Genomic DNA, 18696 nt, shown 5'->3' on the forward strand with positions numbered 1-18696 from the left:
AGCCCAATGGAGACAAGAAGGAGCCAGTGTGGAAACAGCTCAAGAGATAGACAAGAGGAGTGGCGTGGCAAGGTGACGCAGCACAGGGCTTCTCAGGAATTTCCAATCAGAAGTTTACATTAATCATCTTTGCTGTGGCTGAACAAGTCCCAAGCAAGAGGTCGTACTATACTGAAAATACGTGTCCGTGTTAATCCAAAGTGACAGAGGCTGGTCAGGTGGAAACCATGTGATGGTATTAAGAAACAGCCACTCTGACTCTCGGGAGCCAGTGTGTAACTTTCCTTATCATCCTAAGCAAACTCCCTTTCACGAACACCAAAGGCGTCCTGGACTTTCCTGATCCTGCGTGTCAGTGTGCCTAACGTTCCGATGACTCTGATAATTCAATGGCTGACTTTCCTTTGAACCATGGAAGTCATGCTGCTTTAGGCAACGCACGTCATATTTACTCTTTCCCTACATTTCCGCGTGGCTCCTGACCAAGCGCCCCCTTTCCCTAGAGTAAATGATGTAAAAGACAACCCGTGCTTTTGTGAACACCATACCCTGGGAAAACTAATAAAAGCCGAGTCCCACAGATGACATGGGGGACAAACAGTGTGAGATGTTAAATGTGGGCGATGATATGACTACAGAGAAGATGGAATTAATCATAACTGACAGGGGCTGGAGAGATGGTTCAGTGGTTAAGAGCACGGGCTGCTCTTCCAAAGGACCCAGGTTCGATTCCCAGCACCTACATGGCAGCTCACAACCATCTCTAACTCCTGTCCCAGCACAACTGACACCCTCTTCTGGCCTCTGCAGGTACCAGGCACTCACACATGGCTGTACATGCATACACATGGGCAAAGCACCCATATATATTTTTAAAAAAGCATGGTGTGTGCCTGTAATCCCAGCTCTTGGGAGGTAGAAGCAGGAGGATCAGGAGTTCAAGTACATCTTCAGCTACATAGCTAACGAGTCATCCTGGACTATGCTGGATAGTTACATGTCAACTTGACACACGCTAAAGTCATCTGAGAGGCGGGAACTTCAATTAAGAAAACACCTCTATAAGAGCAGCTGTAGCCAAGCCTGTGGGACATTTTCTTCATTAGTGATTGATGGGGAGTGGGGGGTCCATGGTGGGTGGTACCATCCCTGGGCTGGTGGTCCTGGGTTCTGTAAGAAAGCAGGCTGAGCAAGCCAGAGGGAGCAAGCCAGTAAGCAGCACCCCTCCATGGCCTCTGCATCAACGTTCTCCTCCAGGATCCTACCTACCCTGCTTGAGTTCCTACCCTAGCTTTCCTTGATGGACTGCAACTGTGGATATGTAAGCCAAATAAACGCTTTCCTCCCCGAGTTTCTTTTGGTTGTGGTGTTTCATCACAGCAATAGTATCCTTAACTAGGACATGGACTGCCTTGAAAAAAGGAAAAAAAAAATTGGCAATAAACGAAAACCTTGTGATATCAACCTTTGATCTGAGCCCTCGTGGGTGTGCTGCTTGTGAGCCAGGTGTGCGAGTGTGGGGTCCCAACGGCTTACTGTGCCAACTATTACAGCAATCCGAAACACAATTCCTCCCTGTGGTAAAAACACTTCACATAAAGCTTTATAAAGAAAGGATTACGGGTGACACTCCCCCCACTGACACACCACCACTGACAACACTCCAGGATGCCACTGCAGAGTCAGATCACAGTACAAAGTACCTATGTGGGTGTGGGTATTCCAGGCGACATGAGGCAAGACAGAGTTACCACAGTGTTCTAGCAAAGCAAATACAACTGTTGTCCCCAGAGCTTCGGTGATGTTAGAAACACAGCCGTAAGACACCTCACACTCTGCCTGGCACCAAGGAGGGTCTCGAACATCATTACCGCCTCGGCTCCCACCTTGTCATCCTGTCTGGCAATTGGTGTCACGACTCTGGAAGGGGCCGCAGCTTGAAAACAAACACCATGCACCTATTTAGCGTGGGGGCCGGTGATCTGGCGCTTGTGGGATTCAGGGAGCCGAACTCAGGTTGCTGACAGTCTAAGCACTGGAAGCTTTGAGCTTAACTTGTTCCCCTCCATTTGTTCTGTTTCTCAGGCCAGTATAAATACTTATTTTTAAGAACGAACCTGGGGCTAGCGAGACGACTTGTGTGGAGTACAAAGAAATTTGCTGCCAAGCCTCAGGACTTGAGTTCCATTTCCAGGACCCACTCGGGGAAGTAGAGAAGTTTTCCTATAACCTCCACCACATTCGGGCCACTGTGGCATGTGTACATACACTCCCCACCCCTCCCAAACACAGAACCTGCCGGTATAAAGAAGCAAAGAGAAAGAAAAAAAAAAGTTATAGAGGCAAATAATACCTCGACCATACACAGCCAACAGCTGTGCCGAGTGAAAGTCGCCGAACCGAGAACACCTAACCAGTGGATTTGCTTTTCAACAGTGGTATTAGGGCATGACCTGTTGAGTAATTTACTCACTGGTCGAGGCAGCTTTTTTTTTTTTAAAACCTTTGAAATCCCAGCACTTGGGAGACAGAAGACGGATCTCTGTGAGTTCAAGGCTAGCCAGGGCTACATAGTGAGACCCTGTCTCAAAAAAAAAAAAAAAAAAAAAAAAAAGGAAATAAAGAGAAGAAAGGTCTGGGAAGTAGAGTGACAGTAAATCCTAAACCTAAGAGGGAAATTAAGTCACGACTTTTGGTACAGGAGTGGGGGTTAGCTCAGAGGGAGCGCACTGGCTTAGCATGCAAAAGCAACAAGGCACAGGACCTACGTCGAGGAAAGGAGGCTGTGGGACAGGACGTGAAAACACCTGAAACACCGTCAAGGAAGGACACTCCACTGATCACAAAGCACACATACACTCCTCCACGGCCCAGAAACACATGGCTCTGCTACCAATATCCCGCGGAACACACGGAAAGCCAAAAATGCTGGCAGTCACTCCCTAAACGGATTTCACAACTCACTGACCGGCTGGGACCAGCCACTTGAAGGGCATTGAGCTAGGGTATTACCACACAGGAAAAGGCAGGACCCGGCTGCTTGGAGAGGTTTCACAGCTTCAGCTGTCAGCTGGGAGAAAAGGAGAACTGGAAGGCGAGGGAAACACTTTTTCTTTTTTTAAATGAGAGCAATGCTGACCCAGGACGGAAGACCAGTGGAGGTTTCGTCTTAATCCGCCTCCTGCTTCAGTGCCTTGGGCAAGCCCTTGCTGGACAGGCTGGGGCGTGTGTGTGTGTGTGTGTGTGTGTGTGTGTGTGTGTGTGTGTGTGTTGGTGTGGATGCTCCCAAAGGTTAAATTCCAGAACCTCGAAAGTGAAGATGTGACTCCGGCGGGTGTGTGTGTGTGTGTGTGTGTATGTGTTGGTGTGGATGCTCCCAAAGGTTAAATTCCAGAACCGGGAAAGTGAAGATGTGACTCTGGCGGGTGTGTGTGTGTGTGTGTGTGTGTGTGTGTGTGTTGGTGTGGATGCATGCTCCCAAAGGTTAAATTCCAGAACCTCAACCTCGAAAGAGCAGAAGTTGACTCTGGGAAGGAAGTGAAGTCTTGTGACAACACCCATTAGAAAGTGGAGCCCTGACAGGGGTGCCCCGGCCAGGTGTTCAATTAAGCTGATTTTTTTTTTTTTTCCCTTAATGCTTCTTAAGCAAAGCACACCCTCTCCACAGCCCCACTGCCTACACACCCCTTCGGCTCCCCTCCTCACTTAGAGCCATCCTAGAAGCACAGATGCCGACGTCCCGGGTCCTTCGTGAAGGGGGCTGACGTGGCCTCGGATCCCCCTAATCCCTCCCTCCCCGGCCTCCTCCACAGGTTTGCCCCGGGTGGACGCTGCAGCAGGGAGGTCCAGACTAGACAGACACCGTGCGCACGGCGCGTGCCTCAGCGGGGGTGAGCCCAGGAGAGGAACCCCGAGTCCTTCGGGCCCGTCCATGCTCACCGAGGGGGACCCCCGGAGTGACCGCGCGCTCACACCCACCCACGGCCAAAGCGGCTAGCAAAGGTGGGGGGGTCCGGGAATTGCGGGGGGCGTGGAGAGGCGTTACCATGCCGCCGAGCTCCGCGTCTTGGTCGTCGGTGAGCAGCAGCAGCACGTTGGGCCTGCGAGCCGCCCCGACGAGCCCCGGGCAGGAGCTCAGCAGCAGCAGCGGCGGCGGCAGCAGCAGCAGCAGCAGCGGCAGCAGCGCGGGCGAGCCGCCCGGCCCGGGCCAGGCTGCGCACACCAGCCGCATGGCCGCGGCGCTCCGCGGGGGGACCGAGAGCTCCCGACAGGTACCGAGTGCGAGCAAGGCCGGCCCGCCCGCCGGGTCAAGCTTTCTCTCTCCCTCCCTAGGCGAGATCACGTGAGCCGGGGGCAGGGGGCGGGGCGCGCCGTCACGTGACGGGCGACCGGGGGCGGGGTCTGGAGAGCCCCGGTGCAGGGGAGCTGGACCGAGCTACGCCGCTGCCCCGCCGAGCGCCCCTGATCAGGGCTGTTCCTGGTGCAGGAGGAGGGACGACAGAGGATTTGGGGGATGGAATCGGGGGGGGGGGCTGTCGGCTCCCCAGACCCCCCCCCCCCCCGGAGAGAAGAAAGGCATCTGCTGCTGTGTGCACAGATCAGCTGGTGGCCAAAGTCCGGGCTCCTTCCTGGGGTCAATGGACAGCTCCGCCTTTCGTGATGAAGTTCTCATTGGGCTTAGCTGTTGTTAATTCACTTGGCTCAGGCGGCATGTAGTTTCAGTGTAGGGATATCTTAACAACTTGACGCGGAATAGTTCTTGGTGGAGGTTTTGAAAGTTAATTACATTTTAACAGGCATTTATTTTTGTGTGTTTTGTGCGCTCATCAATATATTCCGCGGTCTGTGTGTGTGTAGGTGTAGGTCAGAGAACAACTTGCTGGAGTTAGGGCTTTCCTTCTATTGAGTGAGGCCAGGGGATCGAACTCAGGTCCACAGGCTTGGCTGGAGGTGTTTTGCTTGCTGAGTCATTCTGGCCAGGCCTCTTGGGTGAGTTTCTTTCTGCAAGCCTTCCTGGAAGCCTAGAATGTGCACGGTCAATTGCAACAAATCTCTTGCTTTGTTGAATAAGGCCTCAGATAAGTACTTCCAGTTGGCTGAAAAGTTAAATTGCTGTTAGGGCTTTCTGGGAGATGAGTGTGCAATATACCACATGAGTATTTGTTTCCTGCAGGACAGAAAGTACTCTGTCATTTGGTTATGTGTTGGACTTAATATCATATATATATGATATTATATATATATATATATATATAAGATTTATGTGTATGAGTGTTTGCCTGCGTGTATGTTACTATGCTTGCCCAGTTCCTGGGGAAATCCGAAGACCTCACTTACCTTCCAGAACCCCAAAATCTTAAGACTATAAAAACTAGGTAATCATAGGAAATTTATGATGTTTTACATTCAGTAAAACTTACTACAGAGGTCTCAAAGCAGACCAAGCACAAGCACGTGACTCACAACCAGGAGGAAACGGTTACCTTGGAGACAAGTGGCAGAGATGGAAAGGGCAGTAGGCGAGGGCCCTGAGCACCTAGTATAACTGTTCAAGTTTTTGGTTTGTTGTTTACAGGAACATATGAACCTAATGAAAACAAGGGGATTTTGTTTTTAAAATGTAACTTACTAGCACGATACCCAAAATAACTCACGGTCTGAATTAACAGATTAAATAATGGGAGGAAAGTGAACTTGAAAACATAGCAATAGAAAATGTCCAGAATGAAGCAGAGATGACAATAAGAATGTACAAGATCTCTGTGATCTATGAGACACAACAGGAGGCTGGGGAGATGGCTCAGAGGTTAAGAGCACTGGCTGTTCTTCCAGAGGTCCTGAGTTCAATTCCCAGCACCCACATGGTGGCTCACAACCATCTGTTGTAATGAGATCTTCTGGAGCGTAGGCATACATGCAGGCAGAACACTGTATACATAATAAATAAATCTTAAAAAAAAAAAAAGAGAGAGAGAGAGACAACGATGTAGTCCACCACTCATAAAATGGGAGTTAGGAAAGTTTAAAATGTCTAAATTTGGAGAAAATAAGATTCTAGAAGCTCAACCCCATGCAGAATAATCAGAGACATTTTCCCCTCAGGCATGGTGGCAAATACCTGTAATTCTAGCTCTTGGGAAGCTGGGGTAAGAGGATCACACATTCGAGGCTAACCTGGGCTAAAGGGGGAAAAAAGAGTCTAAAAAAAACTTCTACCTAACCGCCTACTTCACTGTAAAAGGCTATATGTTAGCTTCCATGCTGAGACAAGGGTGTTCACTCTCACCCTGCTGTTCAGCACCGTGGTGTCAATGGCAGGCAGTACAGAAGGAAGAAGAAGAAATCAATGTCTCCGAGCACATCCTCAGCTCCATGTTCAATCCCAGGATGGTATAAACTGGTGTCACACACAGGCCGTCCCCCTGTAGCCCCAGCACTTAGGAGGTGGGGGGTAGGAGGGCCTGAAGTTTAAGGTCATTTTCAGCTACTATGCTAGTCTGAAGCCAGCCTGGCAAATGAATTAACTAATTAAGGATCCATTAATAGATGCATCATAGTAAAAAGTGTTGAAGGACAAAGGGGTAGAAGCAGCAGAAGAAACATGCTTACCGATCACAAAGGACTCCAGGAAAACCAGCAGGTGAGTCCCCCTGGCCCCTGCGATGCCTAGCCCTCTGCTTTAGCAGCATGGCTTTGAGCATGCAGATTTAACTCCTGCCAGAGTTTCCAGCCATTACAGGGTCAGCCGTGATGAAAAACACTCTCTGTGGCCAGTGCTGCTCAGACGAGACCACTGGAGAAGTTTTCTTTCTTTATTTTTATTATTTTTTTATTTTTCATGTCAACCTCCATGCAGCACTGTAGCAGGAATCTTAAAAGTTCTTATTAATAAAATCAAACCTGAGGCCAGTTATTGGGGTGAACACTGGAAGATTAGAAAACCAGAACAAACCACAGCTTCCTCACCTCGCCAGTTCCTCAGCTGATCCTGTTTCCTCAGACTGGAAGCTTCTGAATCCTCATCCAGAATGAATCTCAGCTGAACTGTGCTGCTCAAAGCCTGAAAGCTTAACCAGCTAAAAGCTTCTAGTTTCTGGTCTCCACGCCTTATGTATCTTTCTGTTTTTGCCATTGCTCCCTGGGATTAAAGGCTCACTTCTTGGGATTAAAGGCGTGTGTCACCATGCCTGCCTGACCATGTGGCCTTGAAATCACAGACATCCAGAGGGATTTCTACCTCTGGAATGCTAGGATTAAAGGCGTGAGTGCCACCATTTTCTAGCCTTTGTATCTAGTGGCTGTTCTGTCTCTGACCCCAGATAAGTTTATTAGGGTGCACAATATTTTGGAAAACACAATACCACCACACAGTACTGTCTCCGTGAGGTTCAGCTGGGTTATCCACATATGCTTTCAGGGATGCAGGTTCAAAAACATAAAGTATGTCTTCAAGCTCAGTTTGCTTCAAAGTAAGATGTCAGGCTGCAGAGAGGATGGCCGAGTGGTTAAGGACACTAACTGCTCTTGCAGAGGACCTGGGTTCGGTTCCCAGCACCTCCTAAGTTGGGCTCACAATCTGCCTGTAACTCCAGCTCCAGGGATTCTGGCATCATCTCCTGGCCTCTTCAGGTACCCACGCACACATGTGCATCCTCACACAGAGATATATGCACATAACTGCAAATGGTAAAAATCACTTAGAAGGTTAATGACAGAAATTAATGAAATAAGAAGTAGAGAAAAATCAAGGAAAGATAGAAGGATCAAAACCTGTTTCTTTGGAAAGATTTTTGTTTGTTTGTTTGTTTTTACCAGACGTGGTTTCTCTGTGTAGTTTTGGAGCCTGTCCTAGATCTCGTTCTGTAGACCAGGCTGGCCTTGAACTCACAGAACTCCGCCTGCCTCTGAGTCCTGAGTGCTGGGATTAAAGGGGGATTAAAGATGTGCACCACCACCCCGCCTCACTAGCTAAAATGTTTCTTTTTTTCCCTTTTCTTTCTTCTTTTTTTAAAAATATTTTTATTTAATATGCATTAGTGTTTTGCCATGGGTGTCAGGTCCCTGGAACTGGAGTTACAGACAGTTGGGAGCTGCCATGTGGGTGCTGGGAATTGAACCCAGGTCCTCCAGAAGAGCAGTCAGTGCTCTTAACCTCTGAGCCATCTCTCCAGCCCCCTCTTTGGGAAGATTAATGAAACCGACAAGCTGTGGCATCCCCCAGCACAGCTCCACTGGAGGAGGCAGTCTGGCCCCAGCAGAAAGGACCATGGAGATGATTATGGTCTCTCAGGATCTCAGCCAACGGTTAGGTAACTGCAGCAAAGTAGCATCTCTGCTGGAGGAAATACAAATTCTTTTCTAACTCAATCAGAAAACAACAGATTCGAAGTAGTCCCTGCTTGTGAGAAATTCATAGCAAAATATATTTACAGCTTGGTTTCAAGGTGATATAAATGATCCCACGTGTAACAGTGTGCCACTGTGTGTCACAACGTGGTCTAACCAGATGTAGACTTTTGTGCGTCTTACAGAACATTGATCTGCCGATTACATTTAATGAGGATGATCACCCACGCTAAACAAGAAATGGCTAGCACGCTGGAAACCTTGATGATGTCATATGCTCCAGGGTGTGGGAGATGGAGACATCGTAGGTGCCCATGGAAGCCAGAGGCGTTGGCTCTCCTGGAGCTGGAGTCACAGGTGGTTGTGAGCTACCCTATGTGGGTGCTGGGAACTCAGGTCCTCCATGAGATATAGGGATTAACCCATCACCAAACTTCAGAGTCCCAAAGTGCCAGGATATATCTTCAGATGGAAAAAATTGCTATATCTTGTGTTTCTTACAGTAGAGACTCATGGTGTCTGGTAGCATTCTTTAAGTCATAGCCTCAAAATATTATACACCTAAGTATACAGCTGTAGCTGTGTATTGAGCACCACAAAGACTGTCAGCTCTGAGGGAGGTCGAGAGAAGGAAAGTGCATGGTACCAGGCGAGGATGGCTACATAATCTGAAGGCCAATGGGAAGCAACATTGTAGGGCCCAGTTTGCAAAAAGCAGGAAAAAAACGTTGCTAAATGTACTAAGACATAAAGCTTGTAGTCCCAGAGCTCAGGAGGTGTTGAGACAGGGTTGCAAGTGGAAAGCCGGCCTGAAATCCTATTGCAAAAGGAAGAATAAACCCTATGAAGCTTGTTTTTTTAAAAATATCTCATTGCACACAAAATGTAACAGGGATTGAGACATGGCTCAGCATTTAAGAGCTCCCACTCTTTTACAGAGGACCTAAGTTTGGTTCCCAGCGCCCACATGGGGTGGCTCACAACCACCTGTAACTCCAGCGCCAGGGGATCCAATACCTCTGGCCTCCATGGGCACCTTCACTTACGGGCACATACCCATACTCATATATTTTTTTAAAAATAAGTCTTCAAAAACAATAGACATTACAGAGGTATGTGATTAATAATGTCATTGGAAGAGATACAAAAGACATTTTTGGCGTTATATAGAAAATCAATAATAAGATTTTATTAATATGGTATTTGATTGACTATACGATTTTTCTGCAAGTTCGTTTTTTTTGATAGGGTCACCATATCTTTCATCAAGTTCATCTTCAGTTGTTGACATAATTAAAAGTGATGTCAGTTGCTCTGGAAAATGCTAAATTTTTGAACTTTGAGAAGGATCTGTCTTCTGAAGGATGTAACTGTTACTGTAGCTGAGAAGAGCATTTTGTAGGCCTTTTTTTTTTTTTTTTTTTTTTTTTTTTTTTTTTTTTTAAAATGGTTTTTCGAGACAGGGTTTCTCTGTGTAGTTTTGGTGCCTGTGGGAGCATGTTTTCGGGTTCCTCATGGCTTTACCCGGCAGGTCCGAATAGAGGATGATTAGGACCACCGGCCTGAGTGCAGGTGTCTGAGATGGTCTGCACTTGGCTGTGCTGGGGGGAGGAGGTCTTTTGCTCCACCCCTTGGCGTCTCTATAAATACCCTGGGGCAGAGACAGTCAGGTTCCAGGCCCTCTCGAGGCTATCCTTTATTTTTCTGTTTTTCTCCACAACCTAAATCTTTCTGATATTTCCTGCTGCTTGCACTCAAGAGAACTCTGGGGAACTGTGGGGTGGTTGGGTAAACGCCCTGCAGAATGGCGCCATGAACAGGGATTAAAGAAAAAGAAGAAAAAAGGGGGTGGTGGGAACTAAAGACAAATGAACAGGGAATAAAGACAAAGGAAAATAATAGTTTTATTACAGAGTTATTGGCTAAAGTGTGAGTTAGGCCCTGCCAGTGGAAAGAAAGGGACATGTCTGGTGTTGTAATAGAATATGAAATATGAATAGTAAGAGGCAGGGGGTTTTATCCTCGAGAGAAAAGGAAAAAACAGTGGAAGGATGTCCGATGCTGCAGCGCAAAAATATCAGACATTTTCTTTTTCAATTTCTGTGAAAAATAAGTATAAAATATAGTGTGGGAAAAACTTTGTGTAAGATGGTGTAGAAAAAATAAGGCAATTAGACAGAAAAACTCTTCAATTTTGTAACTTTGGGGGCTATGAAGGCAAACTGGGGGGAAAAAATCTTTGAGCTTTATGCATAGTAGAAAAGCTCTTCTCTGAGCTTATGGGGAAGAAAGTTTCCTATGGAAGCTTTTGACCTGGGGACAGCTGAAATGCTAAGTCCAAGCCGCAGGAGAAAGTGTTTTCTCCCTGAGGCAAAAATGAGGGTGTAAGAAGCCAAAGTTTAAAGTTCAGAAGTTTGGGAAAAGTTGGTCTCTCTTGGGGAAAAAAAAAAAATCTTTAAAAGTATTTCTTGGAAAATTTTTTTTTTGGGGGGGAAATCTCTCTAAAAAGCCTTAATCTCTCTCAAACTAAAAGCTTTCTTAAAAAACTTAAAAACTAAAGCCTTTAACTTTCTCTCAGAAGGACAAAAATTAGAATCACCTGAAGATATTAGTATGGGAATTACCTATGATTAGCTCTAAGGGAAAACAGTAAACCTCTTAAGATAGCAAAAATGTCTCTAAGTTCTGTCTTTCTTTCAAGCCAGAAAAATCCTCCCTGCAATGCAGGAGGCAGGATGGAGTTTCTAAAAACCTCTCTCCTAAGTTCTGTCTCTTCAAGCCAGTAAAAGGCAGCGGGTCAGAGTGCCCTGAGGGAAAAACGTTTGGGAGAGTTCTGGTGAAGAGCCACAGAGAGCCCAAAAGGGCAGGAAACTGTTTACCTAGGAAAAAGCAAAAAAGCCAAGCTTTTCAGTTACAGCTGAGCTGAGGTTTTGTTTCTGAGTGAACATTTCAGAATGAAAAGGTGCTCCTAATCGCCCTAACGCAAAGATTCCCTGAAGCAATGCAAACTGTTAGCATTGTATGCTAGCTTCTAACCAACAACGGAGAAGCAACTGGCCAGCGTCTGAGTTTGAGTGCATTCTGGGGATACTAGGGTTCCTGCAGTTGTGAACTTCCTGGAGCACAGAGCGGAAGCAGGAAGGTACAGGACCCAGGGCAAGTTTACTAATGAACAAAGCTAAAGCTGGCCAGAACGGCACAGTTGTCCGCTTTCCTGAAAGTCCTGAGTTGTTAGGTGGGATTACGCAGTGTCCGCAGCTGCAAAAAGAAATCTGAGAAAAGCTTTCCTAGCAGAGAAAGAGACCTTTCTGGGGAAAGCAGTAAAGCCAAACTGTATCTGTAGTTGTTCTGCGGCGTCAGAACGCTGTCTGGGGAAAAAGCCTAGCCAGGGCAGAATGGAGAACTATCCAGGAGTAAAGTTCTTTTCTATCGGAGAAAGCATCTTTATGAGAAAAGCTTTGATTCAACTGACTCCCAGTGAGATGGAGTGTAGCCCTAAGGGGTTGACTGCCTCAGGCGGTAAGTTCTGAGAGCAAGGACAAACGAAATCAATCCACTGGGGAATTGGGCCAAGTGAAGGCCTGATTCGAGCTTAGAGATGGCAAAAACCTCCCTCGCTAAGCTTGATGTATGAACACAAACCTCACAGACCCCTAAAACAGAAACAGACAAAAAGCCCCTACCTTCAGTAACAGAAAAGTTGTCACTTTAGTGCCAGAAACTGTTTCTGGGGCAGAAGGAATAAACGGAGACCAAGTTTGGGACTGTCTGGGAGAAAGATTCTCTGAAGAAGCTGAGAAGGGACATATTCCTCCCCAGAAAATGCAAAGATCTAAGGAAAGCTGCTAGAATTTGAGGCAGATTGGGGGAGGGGAGGGAAGCTGCTACCTCCAAAGGCAGCTAGCAGAGAAGCAGAGCCACAGCCTGAGATATCTGAAGCGCTCTGCATCTGGGGGGAAGGAACAAGCAAAATGAGATAAAGATCAGTGGGAGAAAATCTCTCTGAAGGAGCTATGGAAAAGCTCTGCTGTAAATGCTTTTGTTTTTCACTGACTGGCTAAGGAAAAACACAAGCCCCGAGAGAAGTTGCTATCAGAAATTGCCCACCTCAATGCACACTAACCAGGCAGGTGCAGTTCTGATCCGGGCAGGTGTCCAATAAAGCAGAGACACCTGTTGAAGCCAGCTGAGGAGAGAACAGAAATCTCCCAATGTCCCATAACTAAAAAACGTAAAATGCTTGTTCAAATCTCCCGCTGCAAAAGCAAAAAAACTTGGTTCGAACCTCCAGGGCAAAAACTTCATAAGTGAGCCGGTAAGGGAGAGCCCGAAGTTGACTTTTAGACCCCGAAAAGAATTATGGGAAATGAAGTCTGAAAGCTAGCTTGCAAGGAAGGGCTGATATAAGAGAAATGCATTCTGGGAAATGCAGTTTTTCAGCTAAAGATGGCGATACTGTCCAAAAACTTTTCAGCTCAGAAGTTTCTTTTCAAAGCAATGCTAGAAAGCTTAATCTTACCTCTTGAGAACTCAGATCAGACAAAAAGCTACCTATAAGAGCAAACAAGCCACTTTAAAATCCTTAAAACAAGGGAAAGCAGTTTATACACTGAACGTTGTCTTAGATATGAAGAAACTTATGTGAAATTTAAAAGTTCTTTGCCTTGACCAAACAGCCTGCAATGAGTGATTACTTTGCAAATCTAATAAGGAGACAAGGAAACAGGCATTCAAAAAGAAATGGCTACTTTATAGATGGGAAACACTTCAGAAAATCTAGCTGTCTTAAAAAATGGAGTTGCTTCACCTGAAAGTTCCTTATAAGAAATCAATGTTAAATATCACAGCTGCTAATATCAGGAGTTAAAGCTAATGAAAGCGAAACACTAAATCCTGAAAATGCTTTTTTCTCAGAGTAAGCTAATGAAGGATATTTTTTGTGAAAGAACACCTATGTTCTTGACTCCTTTGGATAGTAGCAGTTTTGGTGAGAATATTGGCCTAATAAAAATCTATCAGAAACATTACCATGGTTAAAGAACTCATAGCAAATACAGCTTTAAAAAAATTAAGAAGGGGGGAAGTTGTATCAGAGTTTGAGTATGAAAAGCAGCTAAATCAATTTCTCGATACAGGCTTCTGAGAATCTTCATTTTCATCTATCACTTGGCAAGTTTGACGTACATGTTTTTTTCCTTAATGGACCACATAATTTTCATTTGGACACATATATATGCAATGTGTGTATATATTACAGCTTTACTGAGGTAAATATAGATATACAGAAATAGAGAAATAGGTAAAAATAGATACACAGAAAACCCTGGGAATATTTAATGTGCACGATTTGATGTTTTTGGACATATGTGCATATTTACAACACTGAAACCATTATCAAGATGATAAACTTCATCCTCTCTGAGAGTTCTCATCACTCTAGTGTGTGGTGAGGACATTTAGCAGGACATCTGTCCTCTTATCAAACTGTAAGCGTCCAGTGCCCATTGTTCACTGTGGTACAATGTGCTGTCTCCAGGCTTGTTCATCTTGTATAACTGGAACTCACACTCACCGAACACTGACTCTCGCTCCCTCCTCCTCCCAGCCCTTGGCAACCACCTTCCTGTTGGCTGCTGCTTAAAGTTTGTCTATTTGTTTTATTTTTTAATCTAAAAAAAAAATCACTTGATGGTAATGATCTCACAAATAAAAATGTCACATGGCTTGATCCCCAACTCTGTACATCTCAGTGACCTTCTGTACTATTAGAATGCCATTGTGCAGACACAGAGCTTCAGTTAGAGTTTACACTTCCAATATCAATCATCTTTTATGAATATTTATGCACTGTGACAGCTGAAATTAGAGAAGCAATTAGTGTCATCTCCTCTTTGACAAGCCATGTCCTTTTGCCTGCATTCCAGCCTCTGTCTCCTCATACCACCCTTTCTTGGTCTCCTGTGGAAATGTTATGGCGTACCCACACTTACAGAACTTATATACTGCACATGTGCAGGTCTGATTGCTTTAGATAGTACTTCCGTGAGTGGGGCCATGCTGTGGGTCTTCTGTGACGGACGGACTTCACTGCAGTAATATGCTTTTTAAGTGGAAGGCTTCCCTTCTTCGTAAAGACTGAACAGCAGCTACTCTTTGTATACACCCATACCTTTATCATTCTTGCCTGCTCTCTTTAGATAAGATATTCTTGATATTTAGATAAGCTTGACTTGGAGCTTTGAAGCAGGTGATGTCAAGATTGAAAACCAATGGGGAAACTCAGTGGGTGTGGGGACAGGTGGATCTGAGGATATCTGACCCCAAGGGACATTGAATTTGGTCTGTTGTTGAACACAACCATTTCTTCAGATGTCTGCAGCCTTCCTGGTGACTATGTACTAGTGAACCTTACCCTCAACTTGTAGCCATCTAATTACAGTTGTTTGTGGCAAATCATCTTTTCTACTATACTAAACTTCTTGTTTGTTTGAGACAGTTTCTCAATGTAGCCCTGGCTGGCCCAGAACTTTCTCTGTAGACTAGGCTGGCTTCAAACTCAGAGATCCACCTGCCTCTGCTGCTGGAATGCTGGGATTAATGGTGCATACCACTATACCTGGCTTGAAAGCATTATTATTATTATTATTGATTTTTCAAGACAGAGTTTCTCTGTATAGCTCTGCGCCTTTCTTGGAACTTACTCTGTAGCCCAGGCTGGCCTCGAACTCACAGAGATCCGCCTGCCTCTGCCTCCCAAGTGCTGGGATTAAAGGCATGTGGAAAGCATTATTTTTAATGGCAAGAAATTTGAAACAACTGAAAGGCCCAGGACAAACTGTTCAGATGTTTAATATTCAATAGTTTAAACTTATTGTTAGGGCTGGATATGTAGCTCAGTGCTAGGAGTGTTTTCTTAGCAGGTGGAAGGCCCTGGGTCTGATGCTCAGGACTACAAACCAAAGCTCAAAACAACACAAACCATGGAGTACTGTGGTTTAACGTATAGGTTCTGGATTCCAGACGGTGGGACTCTCTAATGGGTTTGGCCATTGGGAGCCCTGGAACTGTGGACAAAATTCTTCAGTGCATGCAGCTGGCAGTTGGGAACTAACAGCTTCTTTTTATTATATGGAGGTTACTAATTCATGTAAAATGCTTGAAGTGTGTGTAGTCCATCTCCATGTGCTTTAGCATTAGCCCTGGTTATTATGAAAAGTATCCCATGAATAGATACAAAAATTGTTAATGGAAAAAAATTTTAAGATAGCATAGGAGGCTGATAGGGTGGTGAGCCCAGTGTCATAGAGGTGCTCTATGAAATAGCTCTGAGAAACTGAGATAATCCAGCACTTTGATGCTGGGTCTCTCAGGTGTTTAGGTTGTCTGTTTTTCCTTTCAAGTAGGTTGTCCTTCCATGGGCATGATCCACTAGTCACGTATTTTGTTGCTGTTATTTGGGGGTACATTTTGTATTGTTTTATTTCTGATTATATTCAAAGTACCAAGTTCTTGACTTGTTGTACTCAGAGTCCCCCAAAGACCACCAAGAGACCGAATCTGATGGAAAAGCAAAGAGTCTTTTTACTATTACGAGTTAACTTGGGACTCTCCGTCTGTCTGACGCAGCAGCAGAGCAGGAGAGAGACCCTGAGTAGCAATAGGGCAGGGTTTTTAAAGCAAAGGGGGTTGGGAGGGGTCTTCAGACTAAATAGGAACAGACTCGGGATTGGTTTATGCGAGCGGCAATCATGCTAATAACTTTTAATTGGCTATGGTTAGTTGGGGGTTACACTTACCATTTTTAGGCAGGCCTGGACACATCCCAGGCTCTGTCCTTGAGCTGCCATGGAGGCTGGCTGGCCTGGCATGTACTTGACTGTAGGGGCTGACTCAGCAGCCCAGGCTCTGTCCTTGACTCATGCACGTAGCTCTAAGTTGGTGAGGAGTCCCAGACAGTAAGCAATTGACTGAACCTTGAACTGTCAGAGTATGTGCAGAAAGGGAGCTACCACAAGGACTATGTCTTTTGTTCATGGCCCTCCTAGAAACTGCTTGCTCAAGTCTCAGGGAACTGAAATTGGGGTCTGATTTCTGAGAGAAGACTGAGCAGCCTGTCATGATGTCTGCTTGGTCCTTTCAGGCTCTTACAGGAGTTACTTTTTCTTTCCTGTCCCTCCTCTGCGTTTCCTGAGATCCACTGTCGGCTAAGTGGACTCATCCACCACGGTGGTTCTGAGATGCTGCTGTTGACCAGCATCACCTTCTAGAAGAATGTCCCACCCAGCTGGAACTCTCTGTAATGAATTTCAAAAAAAAAAAAAATCAAGAGTTTGGTTGAGGAATGATAGAGATTTCTTTTGGTGTAAATTATTTGAATAAACATGATGCAGAATGGATTTGAACCCTTGTTTGCCTCTCACACTAGAGCAGAGGTTCTCCACCTTCCTAATGCTGCCACCCTTTAATACAGTTCCTCATGGTGTGCTGACCCCCAGCCATAAGATTATTTTTATTGCTACTTCATGACTGTAATTTTGCTACTGTTATAAATCATAACATAAATATCTGATATGCAGGACATCTGATATGCAACCCTGTTGCAAGATAGCTGACCACACTGTGAACTCTCAGATTGCATTATTTATTGGAAAACCCTGTTCCTGGTTGTGGTGTGGCTCAGCCATAGCACACACCTTTAATCCAAGAGCTTCCTCTTGAGTATTGTAAACAGGATTAAGTAGTTAACCACAGGTCAAGAGGCAGAGCAAGCAACTAGTTGACAGGAAGTGAACGTAGGATCATTAAGAAAAAAAACCATAGAGAGTAAGAGGGTGTCAGGAGGATGGATAGAGATGCTCAGGAAGTAGAAAGGAGGGACATTCAGTTTGAGGAGCTGGTGTAAGACCAGGTGTAGGAGAGGCTTCAGTGACGACAGCTGAGGAGGAAGGTCAACTGGGTGCTTTCTCTGACTCACTCTGAGCTAGCAGGCTTTCACCCCAGCAATGGCTCCTGAGTCTTTACTGGCAAAATTAAACAACTGAGATTTTTGTTAAAAACAACAGGACTCCTAAGAGGGTTGAGCCCCACAGGTTGAGAACCATAGCACTAGACTGTAATTCCTCTTCTGTGTTTGCCACCTGGAATGTGTAATTACTGGTGAGAGTGCGAGGATGTCTACTGAGTGTTTGGATGAATTTGTTTCAGTGTCTCCAAGATTCTCTTCATCTACAACTCTTTTTTTTAAAGATTTATTTTTATGTTGTGTGTCTGGGTGTTTTGCTTGCCTGTGTGTCTGTTTTCCACCTGCGCGTGCCTGGTGCCTGAGGAGGCCAGAAGAAGGCATTAGCTCCCCTGGGATTGGAGTTACAGTTGTGAGCTGCCATGTGGATGCTGGAACTGGAACTGAGATCCTCTGGAAGAACAGCCAGTGCTCTTAACCACTGATCCATCTCTCCAGTTTCCCGCCACAACTTTTAAGTAAGCACACATGCTCACTGGTTTGTTTTGGGAGATAGCCCAAGCATTTTTTTTTTCTTTTTCTTGCAAGGTCTTTTACCTGCTGAGCCATCTTGCTGGTCCTATTTAGATTTATTCATTTTGTTTTGAGAGAGGGTCTCACTGTGTAGCCGTGGCTATCCAGAAACTTGCTATATAGTCAGGCTGGCCTTGAAATTCAGAGATCCGCCTGCCTGTTTTGGGTGTTGGGACTAAAAGCATTGTTACCATGCCTGGCTTAGATTTTTTTGAAACGAGTTGGGTATTGATGTCCACCAAGTGACATTTGTAGGCTTTTTTTGTGTGGGGAGAAGTTAGTGTTCTTGCAATGCTGAAGATCAAACCCAAGGCATCATGCACACTGGGCACTAGCCCGACCCACAGCTGCAGCTTCATTCCTGACTATAGCATGTTCACTGCACAGTGGCTGCCATCCTGTGACTATGACCTCGTGAGATGTCCTGCATGCAAGCACATGGGTCTTTAAATGTCTCCTTCCTGTTGTCCATGTAGTTCCTCTAAGTTTGCTATTAAAACAACACAGGGGGAATAAAAGCCCAAGTGCTGTGAGATAATCCCCTTGTACACTATAAAGATTTGTCACTCGAATTTTGGTTTAATAAAGTGCGGATTGGCCATTAGCCAGTCAGGAAGTATGGGCAGGGTGACCAAACTAAGGATGATGGGAAGGGCAGAATCAGGAGTCACCAGCCAGACGCAGAGGGGAGTAGGAGATGAATGTACCATGCTAATAAAGGTACTACCATGTGGCAAAGCTAAATAGAAATATGGATTAACTTAAAATGTAAGAGCTAGTTCATAACGAGCCTGAGCTATTGGCCAAGCATTTATAAT

The 18696-nt window shown here is 45.4% G+C and overlaps 1 protein-coding gene across 1 annotated transcript in view; it reads right to left on the bottom strand.

Moving 5' to 3' along the window:
- Positions 1 to 4246, bottom strand: part of Gns (glucosamine (N-acetyl)-6-sulfatase) — a 40080-nt gene extending 35834 nt beyond the window's left edge. Inside the window, exon 1 of the mRNA XM_059245741.1 lies at positions 4046 to 4246. Within this exon, the coding sequence (XP_059101724.1) occupies positions 4046 to 4231 (186 nt within the window). The 5' untranslated portion in view covers positions 4232 to 4246. The remainder of the gene's footprint in view (positions 1 to 4045) is intronic.
- Between the last annotated feature and the right edge of the window lie 14450 nt (positions 4247 to 18696).

The sequence above is a fragment of the Peromyscus eremicus genome, chromosome 18 (assembly GCF_949786415.1).
Source record: "Peromyscus eremicus chromosome 18, PerEre_H2_v1, whole genome shotgun sequence".
Taxonomy (NCBI): Eukaryota; Metazoa; Chordata; class Mammalia; order Rodentia; family Cricetidae; genus Peromyscus; species Peromyscus eremicus.